The 14,247-nt window shown below is 38.9% G+C and overlaps 1 protein-coding gene and 1 long non-coding RNA gene across 45 annotated transcripts in view; one reads left to right on the forward strand and one right to left on the reverse strand.

Moving 5' to 3' along the window:
* Positions 1–12,795, reverse strand: part of ICE2 (interactor of little elongation complex ELL subunit 2) — a 57,267-nt gene extending 44,472 nt beyond the window's left edge. For 12 of the 40 annotated variants that reach the window (XR_012415010.1, XR_012415007.1, XR_010587808.2 and 9 more), the window contains exons 1-4: positions 12,682–12,795; positions 11,614–11,748; positions 9,365–9,469; positions 682–943 (exon numbers count right to left, since the gene is read on the reverse strand). Coding sequence is in view for 18 of the 40 variants with exons in the window: in XM_073995930.1 (XP_073852031.1) it covers positions 682–943; positions 9,365–9,469; positions 11,614–11,654 (408 nt within the window). In the remaining 22 variants the exon portion in view is untranslated. Of the gene's footprint in view, positions 1–681; positions 944–9,364; positions 9,470–11,613; positions 11,749–12,247; positions 12,319–12,681 lie in introns of those variants that run through there. The other 28 variants (XR_012415015.1, XR_012415012.1, XM_073995939.1 and 25 more) reach the window with 6 other exon arrangements.
* A 38-nt stretch (positions 12,796–12,833) lies between these two features.
* Positions 12,834–14,247, forward strand: part of LOC102141878 (uncharacterized) — an 81,931-nt gene continuing 80,517 nt past the window's right edge. For all 5 annotated transcript variants that reach the window (XR_012415018.1, XR_012415016.1, XR_006699816.2 and 2 more), the window contains exon 1: positions 12,834–13,078. This is a non-coding gene — a long non-coding RNA (uncharacterized lncRNA). The remainder of the gene's footprint in view (positions 13,079–14,247) is intronic.

A 14,247-nucleotide genomic window follows, 5' to 3' on the forward strand; every position in this document is an offset into this window, starting at 1 on the left:
TTAAATTAATGTAAAGCAAGAGATCACTTTTCCAATTTTAAATTAAAGGCAAAAAAGGTAATGTCCAATATTAGTGAAGATAGTTTTTTTCTTTTTTAAAATTTGATTTCAATTTTCTGTTACCTTATCCCTGTAGGATTAGAGAAGACAGTTTTTTCAAAACCTGTCATACAACAGAGGTACAAACAAACTGGTTTAAACTTTTTGTAGAACAATTTACGCATGTGTAACTGCAGATCAAAGCTTTGAAAATATGCGTATGTTTTGGTCTGGCAGTTTTATTTTTAAGAATTTATCTTATGGAAACTATCATCGATATGAACAAAGATTTTGCTACAAAGACGTTCAGCACAGCATCATTTATATAATTGAGAGAATTTGGAAAAGTCTTAATTGAAGTAATAATTAAGCAATAATTTAAAATTGGTATAATCTATATAAAGTTCTACTGCTAGTACCTAAGATGAAATGGAGTAAGACATGCTAAGCAGTGGAGCAAAATGCTTGAACTATAACGGAATCAACAAAAGAATTAAAGCACCATTGCTCTGTCAAGTAATCTCCTTAAATTTTCCATTTTAAAAAAGATGAGCAGACCTAAAAACATAAATGTAAATTTAAGATAAAAATATTTCCTAATTTTTAATATTTTTTCCTGAAACTGAAGAATAGAATACATACCAAGTACTGCAAGTAGTCATTTTTATTTATTCCAACAGCTTTGGAATTTGCAGGAATCTTTGCGTATTTAACCAACAAGTCCACATAACTCCTCTGCTCTCTCTGTGAGAAACGAGAGAAACGAGGATAAGGAACTCTTGGTTTTGGAAGAAGAACCATTCCAATTGTGGTTTTAACTTTTTCCTTTGCTTGAGTTGCTGAACTAACTGCCGGCTCATTTTCTACAGAACTTGCTGAAGCATTCAAATTTTCTCCTATACGTCTGGAAAACAAAATATAATTTACAAATATGTGCTTTTCACATGAAGATTACTATCATGGAACGTCATGATTCTCAATCACTACGGAGAATACAGCGTGATTAACAGAGTAAACTCTGGATTATTATCTAACTCTGCCACCTGCATTTTGATGTTTAGCCATTTAAAGTAGATTAAGTATTCTGTGGGATAGGTTCACAATGCAAACTTACCTTCAATTACCTGATGGAGAGGAAGAGGCATACTTATTCAATTTAGAACTTTTTTCCCCATTAATAAAGAGGGGAAAATCATTCTTGCCAGTTACATATGTAGGTATTTTATGTTTACATTTTATTACAATTTGAGTTCTTAATACTTAAATTCATCAGTAAGATTTATCAGTTAATATGGTGAACAAAACCTACTAAGAACACAATGTAATGGAATCACAAATTTGAGGTTAACAAAAATTCATTGAGATTTTAAATGTTCCGATTTCCTCTGCTTATCTCAAAAATTAAGAGAATTCTAACATATGCACCGTATTTTTTGAAAGCAGTAATGGTTTTGGAAAAGTTGTACAATCCTCTATCACTCTGGTACATGGCTGAGTTCATGCAAATGACTTTATGCTTTTCATGGATGCCAAACAAAACTCCTGGCATATCTTTAATGAAATGTACCAGAAGAGAAAGTAGTGAGCAGTTTCAGAACTTGTTACCATATTTGTTTATGGAATGTGTGAAGGTTGTCAGAATCACAATGGAGTCACCAATGTTTAAAAATCCTTGATATCATGGAATACTATGCAGCCATAAAAAGGAATGAGATCATGTCCTTTAGAGGGGCACAAATGGAACTGGAAGCCATTATCCTCAGCAAAGTAACACAAGAACAGAAAACCAAACACCACATGTTCTCACTTGTAAGTGGGAGCTGAAAAATGAGAATGCATGGACACAAGGAAGGGAATACACATGGGCCTGTTGTGGGGTGGGGTTGGGGTAGGAGAACATTAGGAAAAATAGCTAATGCATGCTAGGCTTAATACCTAGGTGATGGGTTGGTAAGTACAGCAAACCACTATGGCACATGTTTACCTACCTAACGAACCTGCGCATCCTGCACATGTACCCTGGAACTTAAAAAAACAAAACAAAACAAAACAAAACAACCCCCCCCCGCCCAATAATTAGAGCTAGTGAAGGCCATGAAGACAGAGTTCTCATGTTTGAATTCCTGATAACAAAATACTTCTGTAAGGGTATTTGTTCAGGAACTGCCCGTCCAACCTTGGATTGGTGTCACCTTTGTTACTATCTTTCAAAGATCAAGTATAACTATTTCAAAACAATCACATAATCCTAATTTTTTCCTTTAAAAATCTTTGTCCTCCTTTACCTCCCTGAATACGCACATAGTTTACTATGGCATACATATTCCCATTGCAATGCTTTACACCCAAATAAATTTCTTTTATTTTAGAGAGTTTCTCTGTTACTCAGATTCACAAATGCTACCCCTACTTTTAAGAAGTCACCTTATCCAAATTAAGGCATATGAACACAACTTCCTTATCTTATTCATAACCCATCTCTATTTTTGCTATTCAGTTATTATAATCTACATTTTAAATAAGAGACTTTAGAAGTGCATCAAAAACTATACTTCCTTGGCCTGTACGACTGTAATTTCCACCACAGTAACTGTTCCTATAACCTGGTTCCAAATTACACAATAATCCAGAAAGGAAGGGAAACTAATGAGAAAGATGGACATCTGCTGACTCATTCTTCATTCCTCCATTTGTTAATATTTATTAACTACCATGTGCCAGCCTATGCTAGGTACTGGAAATACAACACTAAGTACAATACCATCTCCAATCTCCAGGATGTTATAATCAAGTGCATTAGAGAAGTCAATGAAGAAGAAAGAAAAGTAGATATGTACATCAACACAATGGGACTATGGAGAACTTAGGTTTCCAAAGTGAACATACCAAGTAGGTGACTGAAGAGAATCCTAAGAACATCATGATCAGGGATTAAGGGAGAAAAAGAGAAGGAAGAGAAAATATCCATAGCAGTGGTTCTCAATCAAGGCAGTTTTAATGTCCCCAGGGCCTTCTGGAAGCCTACAGGTGTATCTGGATTGTCACAAAAGAGGGGGGATTAAAGGCATTCAGAAGGGGGGAAGACTAAATGCCTGCAATATGCACTACTACCCTGCATAACTTTCAACAGTCCCTTTCAGGCTTTTTCTTACCAGGTACAAATAAGTCTAGTCTGTTATTATTTATCCTAACAGTACATTTTATTTTTCCTATGATTATTTTATGGTATGCTTTATTCTCTCTTAAATATTTTAAATGAACTTAAATAAATGAACTGTATTCATTTTAACTGATGCATCTCACTACCTCATTATATCTCATAATGCAGTAGTCTCTATGAATTTACATAAAAATAAATTATTTCACACTTATTGTTTTTAAAAATTATATCTATTAATTTCATTTTAAGCTAGTAAAGGAGGTATCTTATTTCTTATAAATATCTGTCATAAAAAGTGGGAGGGTATCAGTCTGAAACGGCTGAGAATTACTAATTTAGATCTGCATCTGGACAAAGGGTGAGTTACGTTCCATCCAAACTACTCCTGATTTGTTTTAAATTAACTTTATAATACTAGAATAACTATGTCAAAAATTCCAAAAGATGACAACAGTTTTTTAGAAAATATGTAGGTCCCCAAATAAAGAAAAAAATATTTAACACCACTCTCTCAGAGCGAACCAATGGATAAAAAACTACTCAAAGAGCTGATAAACGAATGGGAGAAGAATTTTGGAAATTAAAATTAGGATGCTTAGGTTGGCTCTGAAAATAACACAGGTAAAAAAAGACATAGCTACTAAAGTTTCTCCAATAATTGTATAAAAATAAGCATATTTTAGGTTAACAAAATGAACATTAACTGCTGATCTTGGGAGAAATGTATTACAGCAAATTGACTTCTTACTAGAAAATGTCTTGAGAGCTATTCAAACCTAACAGTATTGTGTCTGCACTCTTAACAATACTGCTACACAGCTGTCTCTCTGAATATGAGAACATGTCTGTCCTGTGCCAAAAACTGGCAAATTTAATTAAGCTGCTGCAGCAACAAGATGCTGACTCAGATATGCCAGACTAGGAATGTCAAGGAATTCTAGCAGTTTAAATTGGCTACATTCAGCAAAGAATGAAATGGTAGCACATCAAGATCATTTCCTTGTGCAGTGCTGTCAAAATCTTCATCAGGGTGTAAACCAAAAGCATCTGACAGGGTTTCTCTATCCACGTATACAGCATTATATTTTATTTTGGTTGACGGTTTTAAGTTTTGCCCCTGCATTTTGTCAACTGCCCATTCTCCTTTCTTAAACTTTCCATGGAAAACAAAAACAAAAACAGGGCAGAATCCAAAACTTTTAAGTTTCCTATACTTTAAGTACTAGTTTGGTAGCTTGTTTAAACGTCGCATTTGAGAATGGTGCTTCTAATCTCCATTTCAAGTCTACTAGTATCTTCTGAGTTTGATTTATTTTCCTAAATTAAATGTGTTAAAGCTTTATATATATATATTTCTATTTAAAGCTATTTCCTGGCCGGACGCGGTGGCTCACGCCTGTAATCCCAGCACTTTGGGAGGCCGAGGCGGGCGGATCACGAGGTCAGGAGATCGAGACCATCCTGGCTAACACGGTGAAACTCCGTCTCTACTAAAAATACAAAATAATTAGCCGGGCGTGGTGGCGGGCGCCTGTAGTCCCAGCTACTTGGAGGCTGAGGCAGGAGAATGGCAGGAACCTGGGAGGCGGAGCTTGCAGTGAGCTGAGATCGTGCCATTGGACTCAAGCCTGGGCGACAAAGCGAGACTCCGTCTCAAAAAAAAAAAAAAAAAAAAAAGGCTATTTCCCCCCTTGTTTGCTTAAAATTCAGTTATGAATATCTGCAAACAGAAACTTTAATTTAAAAAAAAAGGCAATTGTTTACATGATTGTTTACATTGTTTACATAACTAAAAAAGGCTATTTCTACATGAATGGCTCATGGGGCATTTTAAAATCCTTTTTTATTTTCTTGGGAGACTTTGGAAATATTCTGTAATTTTTTTTTCATGCTTCAAAGAAAAGTAACACAATATTAACTTTTTATATTATTCATTTGTAAAAACACTATTCAAGTTGTCCTTTCATTTTACAAACACTTATGGAGCACAGAGAGCAAAAGGAAAATTTTTTTTTATCTTGAAATTAACAGAATAAAAGGCCTTGTTTTTCCACAAGAAAACTGTAAACAATAAAGCCTGAAATAATAATTGTAATAATTATTACAGTAATTAAGAATTATTACAGTAATTACTATAACAATGACTGTAATAATTCTTAATAAAACTTAAGGTTAGGAAAAAAGACTAGAAACATATCAATAACTTGTGTATTTTTTCTATAGTACAAGGTAATTATACTAATAGATTATTTTGTGCTTTATAGAAATCTAAAGAAAACAAGGATATTCTAAGAAAAAAATATGTTAGGAGTTAGGTATGCCCAACTTCCAGCAAAATGCCTTTTTCCTTGTGCAAAGCCAGGCTACAACCCACACCTGGGATATGCTGAACAGAAGTGGACTTGAACCATTAAAATAAACTGGGCACACTGGCGTGTACCTATAACCCCATCTATTCAGGTGGCTGAGGCAGGAGGATCACCTGAGCCCAGGAATTTGAGTCTAGCCTGGGCAACATGGCAAGACTTTAACTCTAAAGTTAAAAATAAAATGAGAAGCAGTGGCAACACGAAGATTAATACCAGAAATTTTTAGTGTGAAAAGAGAAAGGCTGAGACGAAAGTTTTTTGTTTTTTTGTTTTTTAATTTGAGATAAGGTCTCAAATTTTGAGATGGGGTCTTGCTCTGTTGTCCAGGAGTGCAGTGGTGTGAGCACGGCTCACTGTGGCCTTGACCTCCCAGGCTCAAGTGATCCTCCCACCTCAGTTTCCCAAGCAGCTGGGACCACATGTGCATGCCACCACACCAGCTAATTTTTAAATTATGTGTAGAGACAAAGTCTTGCTATGTTGCCCGGGCTGGTCTTGAACTCCTGGGCTCAGGTGATCCTCTTGCTCCTAGCCTCCCAAAGTGTTGTGATTATAGGCATGAGCTACTGTGCCCAGCCGAGATTATCTGTGTGTGTGTGTGTGTGTGGGAGGGGGCGGAGGGGGGGAGAGAGGGGGCGGGGGGGGAGAGGGAGAGAGAGAGAGAGAGAGAGACAGACAGACAGACAGACAGACAGACAGACAGACAGACAAGGTCTCACTCTGTTGCCCAGGCTGGAGTGCAGTAGCGTGATCCTGGCTCACTGCAGCCTTAACATCCCTGGACTCAGGTGATCCTCACACCTCAGCCTCCCCAGTAGCTGAGACTGCAGGTGCACAACCACCACACCTGGCTATTTTTTGTATTTTTGTAGAGACAGGGTCTCACCATGTTGCCCAGGCTTGTCTTGACCTCCTGGGCTTAAGTGATCCAGCTGCTCTGGCCTCCTAAAGGCTGGTATTACAGGTGTGAGCCACCTACGCCTGACCTGAGATGATTCCCTTTTTTAAAGACAGACATATGTTCTCTAAATCCCAGGACAATAGAATTTATAGCAATTTTTGATCCAAATAAACAATGACTATTCTTTATTTAATTGGTAGTAAGTTTTAAGAAATTAGTTATCCTGGCCGGGCGCGGTGGCTCAAGCCTGTAATCCCAGCACTTTGGGAGGCCGAGACGGGCGGATCACGAGGTCAGGAGATCGAGACCATCCTGGCTAACACGGTGAAACCCCGTCTCTACTAAAAAATACAAAAAACTAGCCGGGCGAGGTGGCGGGCGCCTGTAGTCCCAGCTACTCGGGAGGCTGAGGCAGGAGAATGGTCTAAACCCGGGAGGCGGAACTTGCAGTGAGCTGTGATCCGGCCACTGCACCCCAGCCTGGGCGACAGAGCAAGACTCTGTCTCAAAAAAAAAAAAAAAAAAAGAAATTAGTTATCCTAAAAAACTGTATAAGTTGAATAACGAATAGTTTTTAAAAATATCCATAGATGTACATACATAAGGGAGTCTACTGCTTTAACTTTATATATCCAACACCAGCACAGATATTACAACTATGCACTTTGGCAAGAAGAAAGTTGCTTCTGAAACTGCCTCTTTAAAACATTTATTTTTTAAAAATTGTCTCTTTTTTTTGTAGACAGGATCTCACTCTGTTGCCCAGGCAGGAATATAGTGGCACAATCATAGCTCACTGCAGTCTCAAACTCCTGGGCTCAAGTGATCCTCGTGCCTCAGCCTCCTGAGTAAGTAGGACTATAGGTATGTGCTACTACATACAGCGAATTGTTTTTGGAGAGACAGGGTCTCAATTTGTTGCCCAGGCTGGGAGTCATCCTCCTGCCTTACCCTTTCAAAATGCTGAGATTACAGGTGTGAGCCACTGAGCCTGGACTAAAATTGTCTCTTTACTACAACTTCTGCTTGTTTTTATGTAAACTTATGCATTCATTTGATGGAATCAAAAAAGCACTTTTTTCTTTAATGCTTTTAATAGCAATCTGGCAACATCTATCAAAATAAATATACATACATACTCTCTACTGACAGGAGTTTATCCTACTTATACAAGCACATGCAAAAAGGATGCTCACATTTCTAACAGTAATGGTAACAAGCTAAATTATCAACAGAGGTCAATCTAAAAATTATATTCACCCAACAATAGAATACAATATAGCTATGGGCTGCACAGGGTGATTCATGCCTGTAATCCCAGCAAGTGGAGTAGGATGTGCAGTAAATGGAAAGTTTTTAATCCTGTTTTTAAATCCATTCTGCCAATCCATCCTTTCATTGGGGAGTTTAATTAATTTACATTTAAGTTATTGATAAGTAAGGACTATTACTATTTTATTAATTGTTTTCTGTATGTCTTACAGCTTTTTTGTTCCTCATTTCTTCCCAGTGAGCATATACAAGTCTTTAAAGAAGTCTAAGTATAAATGAGAGAAGAGGTAAGAAGGTAATTAGGAGAAAATGTGGAGTCCAGGGATTATTTAAAACAGGAAAACTTGAGCATGTTCAAATACTGATTAAGCTGGCCAGGCAGAGTGGTTCCTGGCTGTAATCCCAGCACTTTGGGAGGTCAAGGTGGAGAATTACTTGAAGCCAGGAGTTCAAGATCAGCTTGGGAAACACAGCAAGACCACATCTCTTAAAAAAACAGAACAAAAACCAAAAAGTAATCAAGATCACTGAAAATGGGAGAGAACAAAGTTAGAGGAGTAAGAGGGGACAACGGACAGAAAAGATAACTGAGAAAGCAGGAAAAGATGGGGAGATACACTTCCTCCACTGTAAAAGGAGAAAGGAAGAAAGTAAATGTTGAGCTTCCCTGGGGGTATTTCCTAATACCTCATTTGGTGTATTTACACATTTTTCTAGTAAACTCAATTACTTGGTTTTCGGATTCATTAACAACATCGTAGAAATAGTCGATCAAAAAGGATAGAAGAGCTACTACAGGCAAGTGAGCAGTAAGAAGTAAAAATTATCATTTAATAGTCATTAAATATCAGAGAGGAAAAAAACCTTTAGCAATTTGGCAGTATCTATCAAAATACAAAATGTACATATTGTCTGACCAAACAATTCAATTTCCGTGAGTGTATCTTATAGAAGTAACTATAAAAATTTATCAATATATTTTTAATTACAAAAAAAAAAAAAGAAAAAAGGGAACACAATGTTTTGCAACACAGGACTAGCTAAATGAATTAAAAGTACATCTGTAAGCTATATAGTGAGGTAATATGCAACCATTAAGATATGAACTAAATGTTGGGGCATGAAAAGATATTCAGACTATCACTTTAAATGATAGATAACTGCAAAACAGTTTTACAGTATATTTTTAGTATGATTCTATTTTGTATTGCATACATGTGTACGTATGTGTGCATGTGCATATGTTATAAATAGTATACTATTTAGTACTAAACAATTATTAGTATAATATTGGTACTACACTAAAACATTTATTGGTATAAATGTTTGTATACTATTATACTATATCAGTATAGCATTATAAAAATTATTGGGACACTTTAGCATAGTATGATAAAATACTATAAAACTGTTTTGCAGTTCATGTGTGGAGAAAGGACTGAAGGTCTGAAAAGAAATATCAAAGTGTTAAAAGTTGTTTTATTTTAAACATTTCTATAATTTGAATATTTCTATAATTCAAACATTTCTATAATTTGAATGTATTAGAGATACACATAAAACTTCAACTATCGGAAAAACAACAATCAAATATGGAAATAAATAACCAAATAAACATATTACCTGTTGGATAAAACACATAGTTCTTTTAAACTTGGAGCCATGGAATGATCTTTATAATTTTCTCGAGAGAAAAATGTCTTAAGGCCATTTTTTGGGGAAATATCCCTGTGAAACAAAGTAATTTACTTACATTGGACAATTCAAAATCTCATGCTAAGACACATAATGGCACAATTGTAACTTATAATTTCATACTTTCTTACCCCCCATCCCCAGACAATCTCTCCTTACTATGTTTAATTTCATATATCAGATCTGTGGGCTTAGAATTGTTACTTCTTGATAGCTTTAAACCCAGGCCCATTATGAAATTCTCCAGCTCCAATAATCAGCCCTGCATTTTCTTCAGTACATAATTAAATAAATGTCACAGAGACTGAAGAGTTAAAGATAGAAAAGACTGAAGTATAATCAAGGGTCTGTCAAAGGCTGGCCTCACTTCTGCTCTAGGACATAACATTAAGATATTGGTTGCTGAAAAGAAAATACTTCTCAACTTATTTTTGTTTCATGCACTACTGTGCTGAGCCAAAAGACACTATGAAGACTACATATCCTACCTATTTTGTTTACTTTGGCAAATGGAATCAATGGTTTGCTAAAACCACCTCAAAGGTGATATGATTTTTCATAACACCATAACTAATTTAGAGACGAACATATATTCAATGCTTTCCATATAGTTAGGCATCCAAAAATGCTGTTTGAATGAAGGAATTAAAAATTTGAAAACACTGAATCCATTAATCTAGGGAGGACAAAGGTCAGTAAAATTCTGTGGAAAAGGATAATTCCAAGGGCTACAACATTGTGCAAAGGTTCTAAACTACAACTGGTTCCACAACGCCAGCGGTATATAAGATCATCTGTGCTACATCTGAACGCATACTTCATAGCACTGGCAAGGAATGCAAATGGGCATACTTCTTACCTAATCAAACTTCTGGGTGTCCTAGTGCCCAAATAGGAAATTCTAGCATATTTGCTCCATACTCTTCTTTTAACTGTTCTTAAAGGCATTTATCCAAAAAACCATACTAAGGTATTAATGGTAAAATTAGAATGTTTTATTTGCTATGTACCACTATAGTTTCTTATTACCTTGTTGTGGTATTGTATCTGTGACATCTCAATAAATTCTTAAGTTACTGCACATCATATAAAAACAAAGTCAAGGGCCTCAGGGATTGTGAGCTCCCTGGGGACGGGAGTATTGCTAGCAGTAAACAAATACTTATTGAACATACTGACTTAATATTCTGAGTCAGGTACTATTTTAATACTCTTTGTAACCGTTTATAACATTTGATCCTTCTTGGCTGGCTCAGTAAATGTGTGTTAAAATGAACTAAATCAGCACATGTATTAGCTAGATGTCTACAAAACCACTATAATATTTAACCAGGCTATTTGCAAAGTTCTCATTCACTTCTAAAACACAGTCTATGCATTCATATTATCATTTGATATAGATTTCAATATAACAGAAAGCATGTCTATTCTTTTTTTTTTTGAGACGGAGTCTCGCTCTGTCGCCCAGGCTGGAGTAAGCATGTCTATTCTTTTTTTTTTTTTGAGACAGAGTCTTGCTCTGTCACCCAGGCTGGAGTGCAGTGGCCGGATCTCAGCTCACTGCAGCCTCCGCCTCCCGGGTTCACGCCATTCTCCTGCCTCAGCCTCCCGAGTAGCTGGGACTACAGGCGCCCGCCACCTCGCCCGGCTAGTTTTTTGTATTTTTTAGTAGAGACAGGGTTTCACCGTGTTAGCCAGGATGGTCTCGATCTCCTGACCTTGTGATCCGCCCGCCTCGGCCTCCCAAAGTGCTGGGATTACAGGCTTGAGCCACCGCGCCCGGCCAGCATGTCTATTCTTAAAGAGGGTCTTTTTTATTACTTGCATGGAAATGGGCAAGGTTCTTGGACACAAGAATATTCCAGAATCTCTCCTTCTGGAGACCAGCAATAAATACCTGAGAGAGACCTTCAGGAGACCAGCAATAAATACCTGAGGGAATTATACCTAAAAAGAATTTGAGTGCTGAATTGTTGTTCCAATATAGGAATGGAAGTGTAGTCAGCCATAACTCTAGCGTTCAGTATTTGAGGATGAGGATAACGTAAATTCGGAAACCTTAAACTTATATCTTCTGTTTCCTCCAAATCTCTCTATGCCAGGAATCTATTTTCTTATGTCAACCATCAGCCCCACTACACTCCTCTTCAGTGGATTACAAAGTAGCTACAACTCACCAATTCAGTCCTGGTTCACTTATGACCATCTTGGAGCTCATCTTTCTAGATTTCTGCTTCACTCTAGCTCACAGTTCACAGCTGCCTGGCTGCGAAGGCTCCAACAGAGGCAGGATCCCTCCAGAACTTACTCAGCTGAGGAAAAACAAAAGGCCAAGATCAAAAGCAAGCGACTGGCTAGGCTAGCTGCTGTTAGGTGAGGAAAAATCTCTCCCTAAATATCTACCCTCAACAGACTGTGGCACCTAAAACAGAATACAGCAGACCCAAGGTTCTCTGTGGCAAAGCAGCAATGACCATACAGGATGAGCTTTTTTCTATTTAATCTACGCCCGGAGTGTTACTCTTAGGACACCCACTATGGAAATAAGAGCTGAAACAGAATGGTGTTCTCATTGCTTACATACTAGGCCACTTGATGGCATGGAACTGGAAGTCAACTCCGTTTTCCATTCCTTTACTGCCAAAATAAATCTTGCTTTTGTTTTCCCGACCATGCTTTGTTTTGGGGCAGATTCTGGCAGGCACCGCATGACAAAAGCTACCTCGACATCAAGAATCTTAGGCCTTTCAGAGAACCTCACATTTGAGGAGACTGAGGTCAACTCAAGTGACATTTCACAAGATCACTTACAGACATCATCAGGACTAGAAATCAGGCTTGATGTCTTCATGTTCAGTATTTCTCCTGTGATCCCAGGCAGACTGATAAAGTGACATACGAGAACCTAGTCAAATTTAGGAGTCGGTCTCTCGGCACCGGACGGGCCCGACCGGCTCCCACTTAATCTACCTCTCACACTTCCACCCAGAGTGGAGCCGGGGGGAAGAGTCGATGAAGGCAAAAGAAACGGCTGAGGGAAAGGGGACACAAGGAGAGGGGAAACAAGTTCCAGAAAGGCAGGTAAAAGTGCAAGCAAAGCAGGGGTAGGAGCCGCGCAGAGCCAGGAGCAAAGGGTCCTGGCCCGGCCGCCATGTTCCCTCCTCCCGCCCCTGCATGAGGACGCCCGCTGGCCCAGCAGCGCCCTCCCGTCCGCGTCTCGGCTGCAACACAGCCTTTCCGCCCACCTCATGGTCCGCGGCGGCTCTTGCCCAGGCCGCAGCCACACACCACACACGCTCCACCCCACTCCTCACATTGTCGCGCGCGCCCGGGAAAGACCATATTTAAAGGATGTGGACGCGCCGACTCGGCTCTGCGTGATGACGTCACCAGCGACATAGTGGGCGGGGCCTTGCGTCCGGACTGCAGCTCACCTTCTTCACTCCCGCCACGCGCGCTCCGTGTGGTTCTGGCAGCGAAGGGCGAGACTGGACTCCCCAGGCGGAAGTGGTTGGAGGCTGCATGTTTTCCTAGAAAGTCCTCGACCTTCGTCGGGGAGAGGAGGGGAGTGATAAATTGGAAGGAGGACATGCGACAAGTGCAGTACTGGAAAGACCCAAACATACTTGGTTGTGACCTCAGGCAAGTTTCCTGACTTCCCTAACCCAAACTCCTCATATGTAAAATGGAGATGAAATTGTTACTGCTGCTTCATACGGTTTTTTGGAAAGGATTAAATGAAACAAAGGATGAAGCTGTGCTCTGCACAGTACCTGGCTCATAGTAGGGCCTCATTAAGTACTCCTTCACCTCTGCTCCACTCCCCGTCCAGTTTTAGCTGTCAGTTTCCACCAGAGACCATTCTGGTTCAAACACTAGTTTTGTTCTCATTCATTACGGAAAGATTTATTGACCATAAACAGTAATTTTGTTTGGTGCTGGGTACACATGGACTAAGACTGAATACTGATTTTTCCAGTGCTTTGGATCTCTGGCAATCTAAGACATTTACATTAAGTACAATAGAAAGTAATAAGCTACATAAGAAAGGTGTATAGAAAAAATTGAGGTTAGAGGGAGAGGAATAGCTAGTGTGAGGGGCAAAACGCAGCTTTGAATAGTATTGAGTACTTACATGTCAGTTACTGCACTGGGCATCTGCCATGTGGGCTCATTTGAAGAATGTGGGTATGTGGAATGAAGAGGGCATTCTAGACAGACCAGCACAAGTGTCAAAAGACAAAAATTTGACACATCTAAAGATCTCAATTGGCCTTATTGCGATTCTAGAATCAGGCAACACTTCATTCCATAAAATGGAATGAATGCCCCAATGAGTGGAACAGAGGAGGTTGGCTTTACGGACAGAAAAAAGGCTGTAGAAAGCAGAAACAAAGAACAAAAAGCAGATTGGTCATTTCAAAGTTACTTTCCTGGTAAGGTGGAGACAGAACAACAGAAAGATAACTGATAGGTTAACATCAGGTCACTTCAAGTTACTCTTTTTTTTTTTATTTTTATTTTTATTTTATTTTATTTTATTTTTTTTTGAGACGGAGTCTCGCTCTGCCGCCCAGGCTGGAGTGCAGTGGCCGGATCTCAGCTCACTGCAAGCTCCGCCTCCCGGGTTCACGCCATTCTCCTGCCTCAGCCTCCCGAGTAGTAGTTGGGACTACAGGCGCCCGCCACCGCGCCCGGCTAGTTTTTTGTATTTTTTAGTAGAGACGGGGTTTCACCGTGTTAGCCAGGATGGTCTCGAACTCTTGACCTCGTGATCCGCCCGTCTCGGCCTCCCAAAGTGCTGGGATTAC

Source organism: Macaca fascicularis, chromosome 7 (assembly GCF_037993035.2).
Source record: "Macaca fascicularis isolate 582-1 chromosome 7, T2T-MFA8v1.1".
Classification (NCBI taxonomy): Eukaryota; Metazoa; Chordata; class Mammalia; order Primates; family Cercopithecidae; genus Macaca; species Macaca fascicularis.